Raw genomic sequence first — 19,435 nt, forward strand, 5'->3', positions numbered from 1 at the left:
TTCCTTCTTTTAAAGATGCACACACACACAAAAATAAATATAGAAAATTATCATTTAATATAGGGATTACTTTATTTTGTTTATTATAAAATACAAAAGTAGTCACATGTTACATAAACATATGAACCAAAGACTCCTTCACAACCCAGATTGTTCTTGTCCAACAGCATACACTAGATATATACATCATTTGCTGTTAAACTGTGAAGCGTTTGACCCTTAACCTCTCACTCCTTACTTTTAATATCATTAAATGAGCCATAAAAGATGTCACGAATCAACATAGATAAATTTCCAAAAAGTATAATGCAATCTTTAAATGTCACTGTTTGCCAGTTTTTAATTTGGTGTCCATGCATTGTATTACAGTTAATACGAATGTTTATAAACTACACAATGTCAGCAACACAATGCTCTAATGGTCCTCTTTTGAGCTTTAAGAGGTTGTCATTATTCGCTGTGGGGTCCGACCACCATTGTTCAAAGGCATGACTCTGAAAACACTCGACCCAGACCCGCTTGGACTTGAAATGGCAAAAGCTGCCTAGGAGACATACAGTACAACAGTTACAAGCCTTAAAACATACAATAAGGTGCTTATTTTTTCAAACCGGTGCCTATTAGTGTGTGTGTGTGTATATATGTGTTTTACGACAGTGTTTTCTGACACTCAAACAACAGAGGATAAATCTGTTCCACTGCAGATGCCACGCTCTGCACATTTGGTCCTAGAGAGAGGAAAATAAGTCAAAGATTAAGAGATAAACAACATTATAACAGTTACCTTCACATTTAACCCTTTAAGCTCTGAGGGTTTTTAAAGATCTCCTGTTTCAGTGGCATACCCCAAATTAAAGATGTATTGCTTGACCAAAAAAAAGGGGGGGTCAAGTGTGTTATCATGTTAAAAAAATATATTTTTTAAAGGTTTAATAATACAGATTATGAAAAATTTTGAGATTCTCTTCCTACCAAACTGCTGAAAAATTACAAAACAAACTTGAGCCAAAAAGTAACTTTTTTTCCTTTATTTGACATTATATATATCTGGGTGTAAATAAGATCGCTCATGATTTTCCCAATCATGTTGCTGATATGACAAAGCAATCAAAAGTTATAGTATTACAAAAATATCTCCAAACAAATAAAACATTATAATTATTAAAAAGACCTAATTACATATGCAAACACAACAATGACAATATTTGCGTAGCATGCAGAAATATTTTAGTAATGAGATTTCACAGAATGAGTGCCATTTGACTAAATGAGTCTTCACCATTGAGTCGGTGTCATGTACCATCTCCTGGTGGCCATATGCAACAGTCACAAATCACATGTCTCTCTCTGCCCAAATATGGATAATTTTTGCACTGATCTGAACCCAATGCGATTGGTAAAGCATTCCATGAAGCTACATCATGTCCAAAGACGTCACCTGATCCAGGAAAGTTAACATGTTTTTAGCGAGATTGCAAAATAGCCAGATGCTGTGTGTACTTCATGTGGATTATCTAATGATCTATGCATCCTTGTCCAATACCATGTGTGTGGGCTCGTTTGAAAGATAATCACCCCTTCCAAGTGGTAGTTTATGTTCTGTTTATTTTTTGTGAAGTTATAAGCAAAAATTATAGGCAACACCTGTTCACATGAAACATAAATGACAAAGACATACTTAGCTATTACTCCAATATCTATCCGAGCTTAAAGAGTTAAGGGTGATTCTTACCCCTCTATTTATTAAAAGTGTTAAAATAAGGAAATGTCTTTTTATGAGAACTTGGGGAAAAAAATTGCCTTTTTATGTACAATTTGTCATTTATTTTTTTTAAAAAAGAATCGCTATCCCCATTTCAGTTTATTAACATCATGCCAATCAATTTAGAGAACAAAATAATTTTTCCAAATAGTGTTTAGAAATGGTTATGATGGAAATAAGAACTGACAATGGAGCATATATCAGCCAGGGCTGCAGAGTGAGAGCTTTAAGATCAGAAATGTAGTTAATTTTAAGATTTTCATATCTTGATCTAAGGTGTTATTACTAAAGGCAGTTGGATTTGAGAATTTTAATTCAGAAATTAGACTGAATAAAAATAAATTATCTTAAAGCAAAATGACTGCTAGGTTTGTTGTGTTAGCACAGCTTAAGCTTATCCATCTCCAAAAAGTGAAAAATGGAATTGCTATCGCACATAATATAAAAAATCCACAACATCACAAATTATACCAAAATTCACTTAAAGGCCAATCAAGGCCTTAGTAAGATCTTTATTCCAAGCCATGTGATAAATGTTTACATTTCAATTACATTTGTTGAAAGACGTTTCATTTTTTAAGATTTCAAGAGGTCCTGATTGAACAATCTCCCTTTAACTGTTTCCATTTTATGAATAAATGTTCTGGTACAAAAGAACATGTAATTGGTTAACAGTGTCATGGACGATTCCTTTTTTCTTTTTTACTCTGTAGCCGACTGTTTGCAAAGCTGCATTATATTATTCTTCTGACCTTTGTGGTGCCACAGCATGCACCCAGTTGGATGTCTTTAATGTGATGTGGCTAAATAATCTAGGAATGTAATCTAAGGTATGTAACTCATTCAGTAATCTGTATGATCTCTGTAGGGGCATGTATTGAAGAGGCTTTCCGCCAACTAACATAACATCCAGGGGAGATAAAGCCATATTTTCCATAGGAATTTATTACATTAGGAAGATTGGCTTTGTATTAAAAAGGTAAGATCCCCTATGGGGTGCACCTGAGCTGATAAATTGATAAGAGAGAAAGGGTCATGTAAATATATTTTACCTGTAACAGTGATATTGCCTGTGGAAAACACCTGCACTGTAGACTTGAGGTTTTTTATTCTGTATGTCGCAGCAGGATGGAGCTCAGGTTCATAGCTGAAAATATACACACACAAAAACATACTCATGAGATTTCTGCTACAATCCAACAATACGAAAACATGTTTAGCATGATGAACAAACACCTCAGATGTTTCTCTTTGCAGGATACATCATTTCACCACTAGAGAGCTGTTTCTTTTCTCTATAGGGATGGTGTAATGAATAATAATGGATTCCCTAATGGATTTGCTTTTAGTGAACTTAAGAGTACCAATGAGGGTGCCAAGAAGCTATAATAATTACACAGGTCTTGGATAGCTTAAACTGACATGAATCATTTATTGAATACTCTAAATGTTATTATTAAAGTTGTCCATGACAATAAGGATGAGTCTCCACTGAACATGCAATAACACACAGACGTAGTGAGTGACGAATGTAGTCACAAAAACGAAGACCCTCCCCTTGATGAAAATATGATCACAACTGGTCACAGGAGATACACATAAGACATGTAAATACACATTTGTCTCAGCAGACCACTTGTGATTGGATCACCCAAAACAGATGGTATTACCAGGTGTAAATGGAGCTTCAAGTAATACTGTCCATTCAATGAAAGTGTACATACTATTTAAATGCATAGTACAGGAGTACAAAACAAATGTTGCTACACTTTGCATTTAACGTGCAATTGAAGGACACACAAAAAGGAAATACAGTGGATTACCTGGCAATGGGCCGGTTATTCTTGGTGAACTCAATAAGACGGATCTGGAAAGGCAGGGAGCAAACTGCCAGCACATTTACTACCTTAAAGTCTGAGAATCTCACCTGGAGGAGAGCATACATTTAAACTTCATCCATATGAACAAAACAAATTGACGATATTAACAAAACAAAATTATCTAGTAACAATAAATCCAGTCAGACACCTTGAATCCAATCTTCTGCAGACAGCGGGCCAACCGCCGGGCACCCAGTTTGGCCTCCTCCTCGCTAAAAAAATTAATTAAATATATATATATATGTATATGTTATTTTTATATATATATATATATAAATAACATATACAGTATATTAGAGCTGTTAAAATTAACATGTTAACAAACGCGATTACTAAGTTTAACACATACATTTTCCGTAATTGCGATTATCTTGAATTTGACACTGACGCCCCGATGCAAGTCGTGAACACAGCTTCACAATTGCTGTAGCAAAGTGTCAGAGTCAAATTTCATCATTTATAAAATCAGTAATTAATCACGACTATAAAAATGGATGTGATTAAACACGATGACAAAATTTAATCGACTGACAGCACTAAAATATAGATATATACACTGGAGGATTAACTGGAATAATGAACAGATTTTGCTCTTTTGGAAAGAAATTGGTACTTTTTTATTCACCAAAGGGGCATTCAACTGATAACAATGTATAGTCCGGACATTAATAACGTGAAATTTGTTCAGAAATTCTTAAACTACTAACTCAAAATATCCTCTATGTGCAGCAATGACAACTTTGCAGATCCTTGTCGTTCTAGCTGTCAGTTTGTCCAGATACTCATTTGACATTTCACCCCACACTTCCTGCAGCTCTTGCCATAGAAGTGTCTGTCTTGTCGGGCACTTCTGTAGCTGATCCCACAAAAGCTCAATGGGGTTAAGATCCATAACACTCTTTTCCAATTATCTGTTGTCCAACGTCTGTGTTTCTTTGCCCACTCTAAACTTTTCTTTTTTGTTTCAAAAGTGGCTTTTTCTTTGTAATTCTTCCAATAAGGCCTGTACCCCTGAGTCTTCTCTTTACTGTTGATCATGAAACTGCTGTTGAGTGGGTAGAATTCAATGAAACCGTCAGCTGAGGACATGTGAGGTGTCTATTTCTCGAACTACAGACTAATTGTCCTCTTGTTTAGTCGTACATTTGGCCTTCCACATCTCTTTCTGTCCTTGTTAGAGTTAGTTGTCCTTTGTCTTTGAAGACTATAGTGTACACCTTTGTATGAAATCCTCTGTTTTTTCGCCAATTTCAAGCATTGTATAGCCTTCATTCCTCAAAACAATGATTGACTGATGAGTTTCTAGAGAAAGCTGTTTCTGTTTTGCCATTTTAGACCTAATATTGACCTTAAAACATGCCAAAGTATTGCATACTGTGGCAACTCAAAAACAAACACAAAGACAATGTTAAGCTTCATTTAATGAACCAAATAGCTTTCAGCTGTTTGATATAATGGCAAGTGACTTTCTAGTACCAAATTAGCAATTTAGCATTACTCAAGGATAAAGTGTTGGAGGGATGACTGCTGGAAATGGCGCCTGTCTAGATTTGATCAAAAATGACTTTTTTCAAATAGTGATAGTGCTGTTTTTTACATCAGTAATGTCCTGTATACTTTGTGATCAGTTGGCTCTTTGGTCAATTAAAGTACCAATTACCTTCCAAAACAGCAAAATCTGTAAATTATTCCAAACTTTTGGCCACCAGTGTGTGTTATCATAATTTACCAGTAAAGCTTCACAATTAAGGCAGTTTTTTCCAATTCAATATCAATATATTTCAGTTCTATTATCTCTTTTGCTTACATATGAAATAAATTATTTCCCAGCTAATGCTGTTAATTATACAGGGTAGGGATGGGCGGATCGATACAAAAGTATCGATTCTTCCGATACTGATGTGGTATAAAGAATATCGATCCTCACATAAAAATATTGATTCTGAAGTTTTTTTTTAACTAGTGATCTTATTAATTAGATAACATGCATATTAATGCATCTCATAAGCTTCGAAGTGGAAAATAATAATTATATGAGCGAATTGTTGCATGGCACTGGAACAATTTTATCTTCCGCTCATCTTGACCCACAGAAATGCTAAAATACACCAGCAGACAAACAGCGCTAATCCTTTCAGTCATAGCGCTCGTTCAAAGAGGAAGCAGTTCTTTACTCAGGTAAAGACAGAAAAACAGCATCTGGAGTTATTCACACCAAGTAATGACAAACCTAGACATGACATGTATTATTATGGGCTTGTGTGACCATTTGTACAGGCTTAATTAAATTCAGAGGTGTTAAAACATTGATAATGATCTTTAATCCTTGTTAATAAGTGATACACTTATGAAAACTGCCCATGGATTACTGTAGTAATATTGTAGTAACCATGAATAGTAACCATGTTATTTTTGTTGTTGTTCTTTTTTGGCAGTAACCAAGGTTTTGATACAATTAACCATGGTTTTGCTAGAGCATTACTGTAGTATCCATATGGTAACATGGTTTTAGTAATAGTAACCATATAATAATATCAATGCTTAATTTTGTGGTTTAATATGTTGCTTATACTTACTAATTTTAAAAAGGTAAACAATGCAGGCTAATAATTTTCTGCTTAGGCCTATTAATATCTAAAAAAAATTAAGTAATAATTTAATTTACTAATTATATCCAAAGAATTAATAATAAATAAATATATTAGAGGTATTGGTATTGGTATCGATTTTGGCGATACTGGCCTAAAAGTACTTGGTATCGGATCGAAAAAAAAAATAAGTGGTATCGCCCATCTCTAATGTTATTTATTATTATTTTATACCTTCTAACTACGCACATTACGAAAATATAATTTTTACTCATTATATTTGTCACATTTTAGCTTTTAAAAATGAACAAATCCATGCATTCAATCAATAAATATGATAATATTCTGCTTATATTATTTTTTGTTACATGTTTATTGTTTAATAACAACATTTTTACTATTTACAGGTATTTACATTGATTTGTTGAACACGTGTTAAAACCCTGTACTGTCTCTTTAAGAAAGGTGGCATTTCTCTAAACAGCTTCCAAGAGTCTATCTTATCTTTCCTTTGCATGATTAGAATTAAATGTTTTTTTTTTTTATGAGAACATAAAGAGTATTAAAAGAGACTTATTCAATGACAAATTTTCATGTGGACACACATTACAAGTAACAACTTTTACTCTCAACACGCAGTGAAAGAATGTCACTGCTGAATACTTCACTATCCTCCACAATCACTGATAAGTGAAATCTTAACATTTACCAGACAATTGCCAATATACATTTTAATCGCATAGCACAAAATTCGGTTACTAATGCAAGCTATTCTCTCTCATTGCAGTAGAGGGTTGCATAAGAGTAAAAGATCAACCTAGGGATTTAAGAATAGATATTGAGATCGTTCAAAGATTTGCAATGCATCGGAAAATCTATATTTTCACACACCCCTATTCACAAGACTAAACTGCAGCTCAAACAACTCCAGGCTTAATATTTAGTATTCTAAGATTTACAATGGAAATATTACTGAGACCTTGTTGCTCCAGTGCAAATAATTTTTCCTGACGACCATATAGAGGCAGTGATGCGTGGTTTCCGTAGCTTCATCAGGACTTTCTGGAAAAACAGGGAAAAAAACATCCATAGAGCATAAGCAACAATGTGTGTTAACGATTGGCCATATACTAATACTGCTGACAATGATGATTCCAGGCAATGGGTGAGTACATAACACTGATGCTGTAACTAATCTTTGCACTCATAGTGTACTAGTCGCTCTGCTGATGATGTACATTCAACCTGACTAATGCATGTTTATACAGGATACAGTATTCATTATGAAAGCATTGATGGTCTAGACTTACTCCCATTTCAGGTTTGTAGATGACATTAGTTCCCTCTAGGCCGATGGTGCGCAGGTTTAGATGGCACCTCGTTCTAAAGACCGATACAACGTTGGAAACGATGATATCAAGCACCACATCATTACTGGGTTCCATTGGGGTTGTTCTGGACGTTATTATAAGCTTGACAACCCCTTTAAAGATGCATGTCACAATCCAAAGCACAACCTGCAAAAGCACATAAACAGATAAGAATATAAACAATGTGATTTTACAGTACATTTATGTGTATTCATTTAGTTAAATATTTATGCAAGGTGACTTACAGTACAGTTATTATAAGTGGATCCTCCCTTGGCCTAGGTTTAGAGCACAGGGTCAAGTAGTGTAATGACAAAAGCTGGTAACCAAAAGGCTGCGGAGGTTATTCATTTACTATCACCATTGTGCCCTGAACAAAGGCACTTAACCTTTTCAAAGGGAGTTATCCCTGTAATACATGTACTGCAAGTTGCTTAGGATTGCATGCATGCATGCACCAAAGTGAAAAAGCATCCAAGTGTACAGCTAGTGATTTGACTACATGAAAAACCATGGCTGCTTTGGCATTATTCAGCATTCACTCGTTCTCTCTTTATTAGTACAAGATTCACGCATCCACAATGCATGCAAGTCAAATGCATCCACAAAGCATTGTCTCGGAGTTTGAACAAAGCAAATGACAATCATACTTGAACAACAAAGCCTCGTACTCACATGCAGCGACTTCACAGTACAGAGACTAGCGACATCAAGCGATAAAGTCACTGAATGTGTGCACGAGGCATTACGATAGCAACAAGCAACTGCAACTTGTCAAGCAAGCAGGATGTTAGTACATGTATGCACCAACCTCTAACCATTAAGTTACAGTTTATGATCAATCGTCATGTCAATATAGTAACATTAATTTAGCAAGCACATTTATATGTATTATTATTGTTATTCATATTCTTATTATTATTAAGTATACAGCATACGCAATTTATACTTTCAACATTAGAAGAACTTATCCGCAATTAGTGCTCGAAAGAGTAGAGTTGCACAGTTAGAAATACACTGTTATTGGTCGACAAACATGCATAAGCTACCATAAATTAGATTCAACAACAAACGCAGATTTAATTTTTACTTAAACGAATAGCAAACACACTTAGCTAATAAAAGTTTCACTTACTTGACTGGTGAGGCGTTTCACTTACTTGACTGGTGAGAGAAAGAGAGATTTCTGCTAAAATGGCGATGAAACGTTATAAAAACGAGTGTTCCGGTGATTAAAAATGTGGGTTCGAATCATATTAACGGTCGGAAGAGCATTAGAAGTAAACAAAAGCCTCAACAGACAACCGGCGATTGTTGTTAAGGATCTCTCAGTTCCTGCGCGAGATGAGTAAACAGTCCATTCAAAAACACTACAGCGCCTCCTGGCAGGAAAGGAGGACAATAGACCAAATTCACAGTGGCGCCATCTTTGAGTTTTAGCGGGAATGACAACGAGGTTGTTGGGGATTGACATACAGTCTCTTCAATTGGTTGAACAGTTGTTTAAAGTGTCTTTGGATCGTTCTGCTGACGAAACATTGAAAAATATTTTACCAAGAAATTTCAGTAGACAATAACCCTAGACAACATGAGTTGTGGAAAATTGTAATCTAGGAGCTTTTTGATAGCTGCCTCACAGCCTTGTTTTCATTCCCATCAAAAATCAAATATGGTGCTACTGTGAATAAGGTCTATAGCTAAATAATTTTTTAGGTAGAAAGACATTTCACATTTATGCCTTTTACACTGGGATTTTCGAGGAGGCACAAGGGAATATCACGAGGGAACACAGCTTGAAAATGGTAATTCTATTTCTGGCATAATGGACCACAATTTGAACAGCTCTTTTTTAGATTCACCCCCCTGTGATTCGTGTCCACCTACATGTGCTGCACCCACAGATCAGGGCTAATGGAAACCTCAGTTATGTTTCTTTGAAGTATCAACTTTATCTCAGATGTTTCTCCAAAAATTCCTTAGAAAACATATAGTATAAACAGACGAGACGATTCTTGACTGTATAAATTATATTGTGGTGTGAAAAATGCATGTAATTTGGTCTTGGAAGAATGTAATGACAAGTTTGAGTTTTTTTTTAGATTTCTAACTGTTGATTATAGTCTTTAATTGGTATATCGTATTTGAGAACATTATGAGACATTAGCCCCTTTAACAAATTGCAGCAAAATTGTTGATTACCTTTACTGGTAATATCACATCTACTATTCACACATGCAACGGTTTTCTTTTTTTATTTTCGAACAGGATGTGTTCACACATGGCATCTAAACTGAAAATGTATGTTAATTTTCTGAAAAAGCTGTGAAAACAACTATTGTTGATATCTCCCTAAAACTCTAGAGGGGACATACAGTATGTGAGATTGCTAGTGATAATTCTCAGGAGAAATGTCTGAGAAATATGAGACCTTAGCAAAAGTCACCATTTGCTCCAAAAGCTCATTGTTGTCTAGGAGATATTATTGAGATGTCAATTGTGATTTTTCTTTTCTGGCAAAACTAGAGCAAAGTGTATACAAGTATTTATTTATTTAAGTTAATCAAGTACTCTTGGAAAAGGTGTTTCTTCAGCTGATTTAAAAAAAATTCCAGTGGATTCCTCTGTTCAGGTGAAGTTTGGGAATCAATAAATTCATAGGAAGCAAACTCAAGGTACACTGTATATAGCCAACTTAATAACATTTGTACATTGGTCATCTGTCTGTTAGCCTGACTGTATCATCCAGCATTGCACTTATAAAAGTTTCTGTCTGACACCCTTTTTTTCTAAGATATTATTCACAGCTTTCCACAGATTGTTTTTATTTTGTCCTTTTTCTGGTCTAGGTTTAGGGGTCAGCAGCTTTTGTCCAAAGTGGGCACATCTGAATGGAATGCAGTGTTAGTGGTTTTGCGGTTTCTGGAAAGACGGAAAAGGACTTGAAGTAGCCATTCTGGCATGGTTGAAAGAAGATGATATAGAGGAGAGTCTTGATGAACCTTTAACGGTGGTTGAAGATCAGCAGAGTTTTAATGAATGAACTCACCACACCTAGTCCTCAGCATTCCATGATAATGGATTATAACTACTCTGAGACAAATTGCCCTCATTTATGTGGATATTGTCAGTAAGTTCGCAAGAAGAAAGGCCATATTACTTTTATCTGTCCCTAATTTTTCATTTGAATGTGTTTACTGAGCCATTCCGATTGTACTAATTTGGGCTCGGATGAACTCTGTTGCACCTCAAGACCCTTGACTCTCTCTATCTATCTCTCCCTCTCTCTCCAAACTGGAAATTTCCCAAGCAAAACAGCACAATAGCTTCAGAGTGATTCAGTGCTGTTGTTTGGTTCCTCCTTGGTTACCAGATAGGCTTTGTGAAATCTCAAGGGCCTCTCTGGCAGAAATATACTGAAGTAAATAAAATAAATTGTGTGTGGAAAGCCCTGTAGAGATGTCCAGAGCTGTTTACTATAAAGCCTGAGATTTAAAGCAGGTTAGCGCTGTGTCAGACCACAAGCGACGTCTCCCCCAACCCCTCTTGCCATGCCCCCCTGCCGCACTGAATCTTCAGAGTCTCAAGCGTGTTTATAGACTATAAAATAGAACTTAGCATCATTGAAATTCTCTTCCTGAGAGAAATAATGCACTGTTCATTAAGATGGAAGATACATAAACAGACAAAACAGGGAGCGTAAACACATTCTCCATCACTCCCTTGCTCCTCTGTAAACCCTTCTCAGCCACGACCACCAAGCTCCTCTCAGATCTTCTTTTCTCCTATCCACTAATCTTCGGATGAGGGAAAATAGCAGTGCCTTTAACTCCGGATGATTCCAGAACCATCATTCTCGTTTGATGGACTACACTCTTGAAATGGAATACATTGACTATAATTTAATTGCCAACTAAACCCTTCATCAGCCAACTAACAAAGGACAATGCATCTATGTGAACTTCAGCAGTTAATCCAGGATGAACTTCAAAGACATTAGTCATTAATCTTAAAGTAAAAAATAAATAAAATAAAATTTATAAAAATAACAACAACAAAAAACAATGGACCTTAACGCTCACTTAATTTACACAATTAAAACTATGACTTGTACCGCACATAAATAACTAATATTGCCATTATATTCAAGTTGTTTAGCCAGAGGGGAACTGGCCCCCACAGTGAGCCTGGTTTCTCCCAAGGTTAATTTTCTCCATTAACCATGGAGTTTTGTGTTCCTTGCCACATTTGCCTTCAGCTTGCTCATAGGGGTACTAAATACGATTATTATTAAATTATGTATTTTTTATACACAAAATACAATCACATTTAATCAAACTACACAATGATCACTTTAAGACTTTATAGATATTACAGTTTCATTTTTTGTTAATGCATGATTTCCTGTAAAGGTGCTTTGAAATGATGTGTGTTGTGAAAAGTGCTATACAAATAAAAATGACTTGTCTTGACTTGACTTTACAGCTCTGGAGGTCAAATAGAGGAAGTGCTATCACTTTTATCTCCTCTGACAAACAGCATAAACAGCATAAAATGGTCCAATGTCTCAATACCAGCATGACACCCCATTTGCATATTGTGCTAGTGCAGAGGACATTGAAGGTCATTCTGAACTAGGGTCAGAGGTAGAGAAGAGTCGGTTTTGTAGGAGCGTGTTTGGGGTTAGTTGAAGGCTATTTGGACAGTACATTCTTAGCTTTGCTTGTATAGGAGGACGTGAGTTCCAGAAACCTTTAGAACTTTGTGAAAGAAAAATTATAATAAAAAAAAAAATCAGCCACTTTGTCTGGTTTGAGGACTGAGATGCCAAAATGTCATCTCATTTTAAACATTAGACATTTTCTGAGGTTATGAGGGTGATTTGTAAACAAGCAGGGGTGGAGCATGATCTCCACTCCATGTTTACATTGGGCAGACATCACAGAAGTAGACCAGTAATGCATTCTGGGTAATAATACATGTTTGGGAGTAGCCATCTCAGATTTTGTGTTGTTTAGATGACTATGCTGTTAAATGGTCTTCATAAGATTGTCATCATAACAGTACGGTGCTTCAGATTGAAATAGAATCATTCTAAAGACCGATACAAGACCGCACATTCCTCTGTCCACTTCGCTGCTGTTAGAGAGTGAAGCTGTACAGAAACTGAGTGATCTCAACCTAGTTCGGCCTCTTTTCCACTGACTTGAGATCTGAACAGTAATCAAACTGACCCTGTTACAAACAAAACAGTGCATCGCAGACTTCACGAATGCTGAGGCAGGAACTGTTGTGCAAATCATGAAAACGACTCAGAAACAAGCAAATAAAACATTACAACATATCAATGTTTTGAATCACACCCTAAATAGAAAGAGCAAAGAACACTTACTCGTGATGTACATCCCAAGAAACCTCTAAAAAACGGCTGCTTTAAATATACACTCCAGACACTTTCATCACGTCTAACTCCCGCAGGTGCGTTCAGTCAGAAGTAATAGTCCCTATTCCCTTCAAAGACAATTACCCTCCACTCTGAGGGATTCAGGGGTCTGAAAGGTGATAACAGTCAGTCACAACTCACTTTTACAGTGATTTTTATTGGAAAATCTGTTTGGAGAGACCCCTTGCGAAGGAACCATCAGCGCAGGTGAAAACACAGCCATATGCGGTGTGCAGCTTAATTGGGTGGGCGCCATCTCATTATAGAATGCATTTGATTGGACAACGTTTCTCTTGTACAGTATGACTTCATGATTTGTCTAGCCAGAAGAGCTATATATATATATATATATATATATATATATATATATATATATATATATATATATATATATTTAAACTTCTGAAAGCAAATTTTGCTAACCTTTAGAAGTACACTGGCATATAGATGAATCTAAAGCTAATAGATATGGACTAAAAGCAGCGTTTTGATTTCACAGAGTCTTAAAGCTGATTTCTGGGTTTCTGGGACACTAGAACCGCCGAACAAAATTGCACAAAAAAAAAATACATTTCAAAACAGCTTTCCGAATACTCCCCTCATCCAAGTAAGTAAAGCTAAATGCAGATTTCCACATGGGGGCGTGGTTACTCCAGAAGGGGGCAGGGTTAGGTTTCTTCAAAATGGGAACTAAGATAGTCCCGCCCCCAACCCATTGATTGAATAACATTGTTGTGGCTAGTCTAAACGGGTCTAAATCGAGAAAATGAACCTTTGAATGGCTTACTCACGATTGTCTCTGCATATTAAGCTGGAATATAGTAATACTGAAAATAATTCCGAAAAAGTTACATACTTCAGCATTAAATTCTCTAATTTTAATGACTTTATTTCATCTGTTTCACAGTAGCGCCAAATATTAAGGCTGTCACTAAAAGTCTCTTCAAGGCATGCACTGTATAAAACTGAATAAAGAACTGAATAAAGCTCCACATCTAATTTTCCACAACTCATGTTTTCTGGAGTTTTTTGTCTACTGATTTGTGTATTTTTTCGTCAGTAGAACGATCTAAAACACTTTGAACAACAGTAAAACCCACTGAAGCAACTGCACTTCTATCCCTCTCAGCCTTTTATTCCCATCAAAAATAAAAGATGGCGCTACTATGAATAATGACTATGGCTTAAGGCTGTCGATAGGCCATGTTTCCAATGTGAATTGAAGATGTTAATTTTTTTCAATTAACATATGTGGGGTTTTTTCTAAGTTCTAAATAAATTCTTTTGAAGTTTCATGTGATTGAAAATGTCAACATTTAAATAGAAAACTAGAGAAAAATGCTAATAGTAATATAACTGTTTACATGAATTTTAAATTCCCACATTGTAATTTTGACTTTTAATGTTTTATATATCAGTTTACATACCATTATTTCATACCACTTGGGTAAAAATTTGTCCCATTCTTCATTTGAGATTTTCTCAAGCTTATTCAGGTTAGTTGGATGATGCATCATAACTTTCAAATAGTGCCACAGATTCGATTTGATTAATCTCTAATAATTATTGTTCAGTTGTTTTCAATTACTTTGTTGTTGCCTTTTAAATTTTGCAGATAGTCATTAAATATACAAAATTCTTTGTTTGAATCGTGAACAATATTCAACTTAACCACAGTTTTTCTTTTTTAATTTTAATTTTATACAAAATATATAATCACCTACTGAATTTAGTTTTGTGCAAATATATGCTTAGATACGTTTATTTGACCTTCATGTAACCAGGAATGTTATTTAAGAACAAAATTCTTATTTACAGCATGGCAGGTGTGTACAGCAACCTCCTGAACACCAACAGCATACATGAAAACACACTAAGACACAAAGATAATTAAAATATCCCAAAAGCTGTGACAGAGATGTAAGTATCAATTTTCACTAATTTCTGCAGGTTATTTCAGTCACTCGGAGCAGCAAAATTAAAAGCAAAATGGCCGTACACACTTTTTCATACATAAACATATAATCATACATATAAATCGGACAAAATGTGATGTTTCCTGAGAGCTTGCAAACAGAAAAGCAATTTAAACAATAACTTCCCAGCTTTGTAAAGAATTATGCAGTAAAATCACAGAAAGCGAGAGAGCATTTTCTCAGATCTCTGTATCTTTATCACTCTGGCAAGAAAGAAAAAAGTTAAGTCAGAGCTAGAGAGCAGGAAGAGAGAGTGGGGCTGAGAAAGATGAAGAGAAATATAAAAGAAAGAGACACAATCACAGTCACAGTCACAGAGAGAGAGAGAGAGAGAGAGAGAGAGAGAAAGAGGCACACACCTGCTTAATGCACTGGTTTATTCTCTAGTGATTTAAAGTCAAAAGATTTATGAAGGCTGGAGTGTCTGGAGTTTCAGCACTAAGCCATAAAAAGAGAGCTGACACAGGGTTTAAGTGTGTGTGAGAGCAGACTAAGTCTTAGTACTCAGCCATAAACACAGATCTGGGAACCTCCATGTGTTTACATCATCTATTCTTACTAGCTAAATCATGCAGTACAATCGTCACAAGCTTCTAACTTATGATTCATACAAATATGTGCAAGTCTTCAATCGCATATGCTATTACCTCCATTCGATCCCAAAATATACACATAAAAAAGTTTGAATAGGCTTAGTTAGCAACATTAACCTGTTGATACGCCCCCTTTGAGTAGTTTTGGTAGTTCACACCCAAAATTTACATTTTGTCATCATTTACTTTGTATTGTTTCAAATCCATCTGTAGAACACAAAATGATTTGCTTGGCAGAATATCCATGATGGTGGGGAAGAGGTCAGTTGGTTTCCATGGAGATGGAGTGCTAGGGTGTGGTGCTCTGGCTGTGTTTGGACTAAGAAAGAATGGCAATGTAGTCGTGTTTATAAAGGCGAGCCTTTCTCATCACAAACGCTTCTTTCTTCTCCCTCCCTCTTTCCGCCTTTCTATCTTTCTCTCATCCTATCCTTGAGATAAATAAACTGATAAAAAAGGGGGGAAAGGCCATAATAGTTGCCATTACGTCAGTTGGACACCTTAAACTGTGAGCGATTCCACAGATCTCCCCGACTGTCGTTCAGGCTGAAGTGTTTTAGTATGAGGGGTTATCCTCTCAGCGCAACTAGCAAAGAATAAGCAGAGCTGGACACTATTCGTAAATCATGTACTGTGAAGCAAAATGTGCTTGTCAATATGCAAGCTCTGTTTTAGTTGGTATTGATGATTGCTTAACTGGGGTCTGGTTAGAAAGGTTAGGTGACATGTAGTCATGTGTACCCAGACCTTTGAAAATTGGCATTAACTTAGGTCCAATTTGCAGCTTATTCTAGACAGGAAGTAACCATTTTACAACACGTAAACAGTGTTAATCTTGTTAATTAATGATAAAAAAAAAACCATAATTGATGAAGGCCCTTTTTAATTTGTCAACAATAACGAAGACTAGATGAAAAAAGTGCATCTTGATGATAATTAAATGATTTTCATAAAGCACTCTTTTGATGAAAATAAGATGAGATAAAAATTATACTGCAATAAAAACAGAAGAAGAAACATCTAGATTATCTGTATATCTAATCCATTAATCCAGTATGCTAGGAATTTCTCAGTTTAATCTGCATGAGTTTAACACGCTAACACCAGGAAATGAACAGATTAAAAATGGGGTAAATACCTAATTGAAATGCATCCTATTAATACATTAGATTGGTTACTATATCAACAACATCCATCAATATGTAATATAACAACTTACATCTGCACAGCGAAGCAAATGATCAGGTGAACTAGAACTTAATGATGCGCTAGTCAGAATATGCATAATTTCCGTTTCATAACTTGCGTGGTGAACATGCTACTTCTGTAAAAAACATGCAACATGCAATATAATATATCCTTTCACGGAAATGAATAGGTCTCTAAAGCATCACAAATTCAGAATATATTAGGCTAACTTCCAAAATATTGCTAATACTTCAGTCTATTCTTTATGATTTCAGGAGCTCAGATTTTTCACATCAAGGTCAGTATGTTACATATATAAATATGCTTTATACATGTTTACATTAGGAAATGTTTATAATTTTTTTTTCTAAATATTGATTAAAGTTTGGTCTGTCACAGATTGAAACACTTTTTTGTCCATTTTGCACATCATCATCAACTAAAATAAATTATTTTCGTTGACTAAAATTATATATCATTTTCGTCAGAGTAAACATATTATTGACTAATTTTAAAGGACATTTTGTACTAAAGACTAAAACTATGACTATAAACAATAAACTGTGAAAAAATTAACACAGCACGTAAAGCAAAATTCGAACCACTGTCCCTAGTGGCTGATGCTGGAAGTGTTGTGAAACGTATATGGGCATGTGTGAGCTCAAGTTTCTGGGTGAAGTGACCACAGAGGGGCGCTAATATCAAGTTCTAAAGCTAGTTGTTTTTAGTTATAAATGATTTGATACAGTCAACAGGAATGCATATTTTATTAACCATGCCCTAAAATGCAACCTCCGAATCAAGTTCATCATTGATTATGTGAGCTTCCTGGTTCCCACAAAACCAGATCCTGGAACCTTGTCAACATTACTTAATTTCCAGGCAGAATGTTAAAAACTATGCACCCTGACTTCAGAAAACCAACCATTCTGTTTTGAGCTTGCTATTTCAGCCAGCTCTTGCTATTTTTGTGAATATGTATCCAGGGCTGGATTGGTAATCTGGCATACCGGGCATTTTCCCAGTGGGCCGACGCACTTTGGGGCTGATCAGCGGCGGACTGGCCATCGGGAGTACTGGGACTATGCTAACGTGAGCCGCCACGTTATGCAGAACGGGCCACAAAACTGCACCGTGATATGCCAAAGCGGGCAGCGATATGCAGAAAAGGACAGCGACCCCCCCACACACAATTTTTGCGCCAGTCCACCCCTGTATGTATTAAACTATTAGTGAACAACCTGTGGGTCGTTCAGAGGCTGGCGGCTGAGACTAGGTGATTTTTAAACAGTGACATAAGTCAGTGACCACCACATGAAATGTAAGTGGCCTTTGGCAGGAATTGTACAAGGTGTTGTATTTTTTGTACTGGAAGTACCAAAGTATATCTGGACAGATAACCCCAGTGAGTGACTGAGGAGGTGAAACAGTACAGATAAGAAGGTGAATAACTGTTTGACCTCAGACATATACATCACTGTCTGCTCTGGCAAAGTGTGTATGTAATGAGTGTGTGTAGTTTTTCAGGGGGTAGTGTGTTGTACTGTTATCTTATGGGGGTTAGTTTTTTTCCACCAAGACAATTTATGGAGTAGCCCTCACACATAAACACTGAAGGCTCTTATATGTGTGTGTGTGTGTGTGTGTGTGTGTGTGTGTGTGTGTGTATAAGATTTTTTTTTATTCTAAACACCCAGATACACACACTTACCCAGGGAAGTGTGATTAATAATCAAAGTAGTTAATAATAATCTCACTTTAAAAATATGTTGGGGAGTGTATGGTGTGTTTGCATGTGTGTGTGTGTGTGTGTGTGTGTGTGTGTGTGTGTACAGAGTGTAGGGTTGTGGGGTCTTGGTTTTGGAAGTGAAGGTTTCAAAGTTAGCACTCCCAAAGTAAAATTTTAGTCTTTCCTCCAGTCTTCTCAGAGGGAAGGGTGGAGTTTCAATGAATGTTGGATAGGATTATTTTTAGTGTCCGTTCCAGTTTATGACCTTTATACCCTCTTTGTGTGCATCTGTATGTTTGTTTGTGTATATAAATATGTTTTAGTATGCGTGTGTGTGTGTGTGTGTGTGTGTGTGTGTGTGTGTGTGTGTGTGTGTGTCTGTGTGTGCGTGTGCGTGTGTGCGTGTGTTTTAATGTTGGCCTTAACGATGGAGAGTTTTAGGAAAAGCATTCTTAGAAAATTATCCTTCATCATTGCCATGGCAGTCCTCATTAGGAAACATAATGATGGATAATCCTGAGCTAAATTAAAATAACAATGAAATGACACAAAATTCACCTCTCAGATCTGATGATGTTATTAAAACTCAAAATCCTGACCAATAAAAATCTGTTAAATACACAACTGACCCCAGCACAGTGAGATTAAGCAAAACACTCATTCACATGTGAGTTGTATTTCCCTTCTTGGGTTTCATATCCTGTTACAAATGCCTGGGTGACTGGTTAAATTCAACAACGCTGTTCTCTCTTTCTCTATGTGCATTTGCATAAATTAGGGAAGGACTCATTTATGATGACATCGATTCAGTTTAGTGCATAAGTGTATGGGGTGTTTTGCTGAATTAGAGTACGTTTACAGTATAAAAAGTTTTAATAACTATTTTAAATACTACAGTGTCAGAGGATT

At 35.9% G+C, this 19,435-nt stretch overlaps 1 protein-coding gene across 3 annotated transcripts; it reads right to left on the minus strand.

Moving 5' to 3' along the window:
- Window positions 1–29: 29 nt before the first annotated feature.
- Window positions 30–8,929, minus strand: tbpl1 (TBP-like 1). Of its 3 annotated transcripts, XM_052090894.1 has the most exons (8): window positions 8,736–8,929; window positions 7,846–7,878; window positions 7,541–7,747; window positions 7,210–7,292; window positions 3,791–3,854; window positions 3,586–3,689; window positions 2,815–2,909; window positions 30–728 (listed from the first exon to the last, which is right to left on the minus strand). In XM_052090894.1, the coding sequence occupies exons 3-8, from the start codon at window positions 7,673–7,675 to the stop codon at window positions 649–651; spliced, it is 561 nt and encodes a 186-aa protein (XP_051946854.1). In that variant the 5' UTR covers window positions 7,676–7,747; window positions 7,846–7,878; window positions 8,736–8,929; the 3' UTR covers window positions 30–648. The 3 variants fall into 3 exon arrangements, with proteins under 3 accessions (XP_051946854.1, XP_051946855.1, XP_051946852.1); XM_052090895.1 differs by lacking the exon at window positions 7,846–7,878 and having other exon boundaries at window positions 8,761–8,929; XM_052090892.1 differs by lacking the exon at window positions 7,846–7,878 and having other exon boundaries at window positions 34–728.
- Between the last annotated feature and the right edge of the window lie 10,506 nt (window positions 8,930–19,435).

This window comes from Xyrauchen texanus, chromosome 25 (assembly GCF_025860055.1).
Source record: "Xyrauchen texanus isolate HMW12.3.18 chromosome 25, RBS_HiC_50CHRs, whole genome shotgun sequence".
In the NCBI taxonomy this organism is placed as follows: domain Eukaryota; kingdom Metazoa; phylum Chordata; class Actinopteri; order Cypriniformes; family Catostomidae; genus Xyrauchen; species Xyrauchen texanus.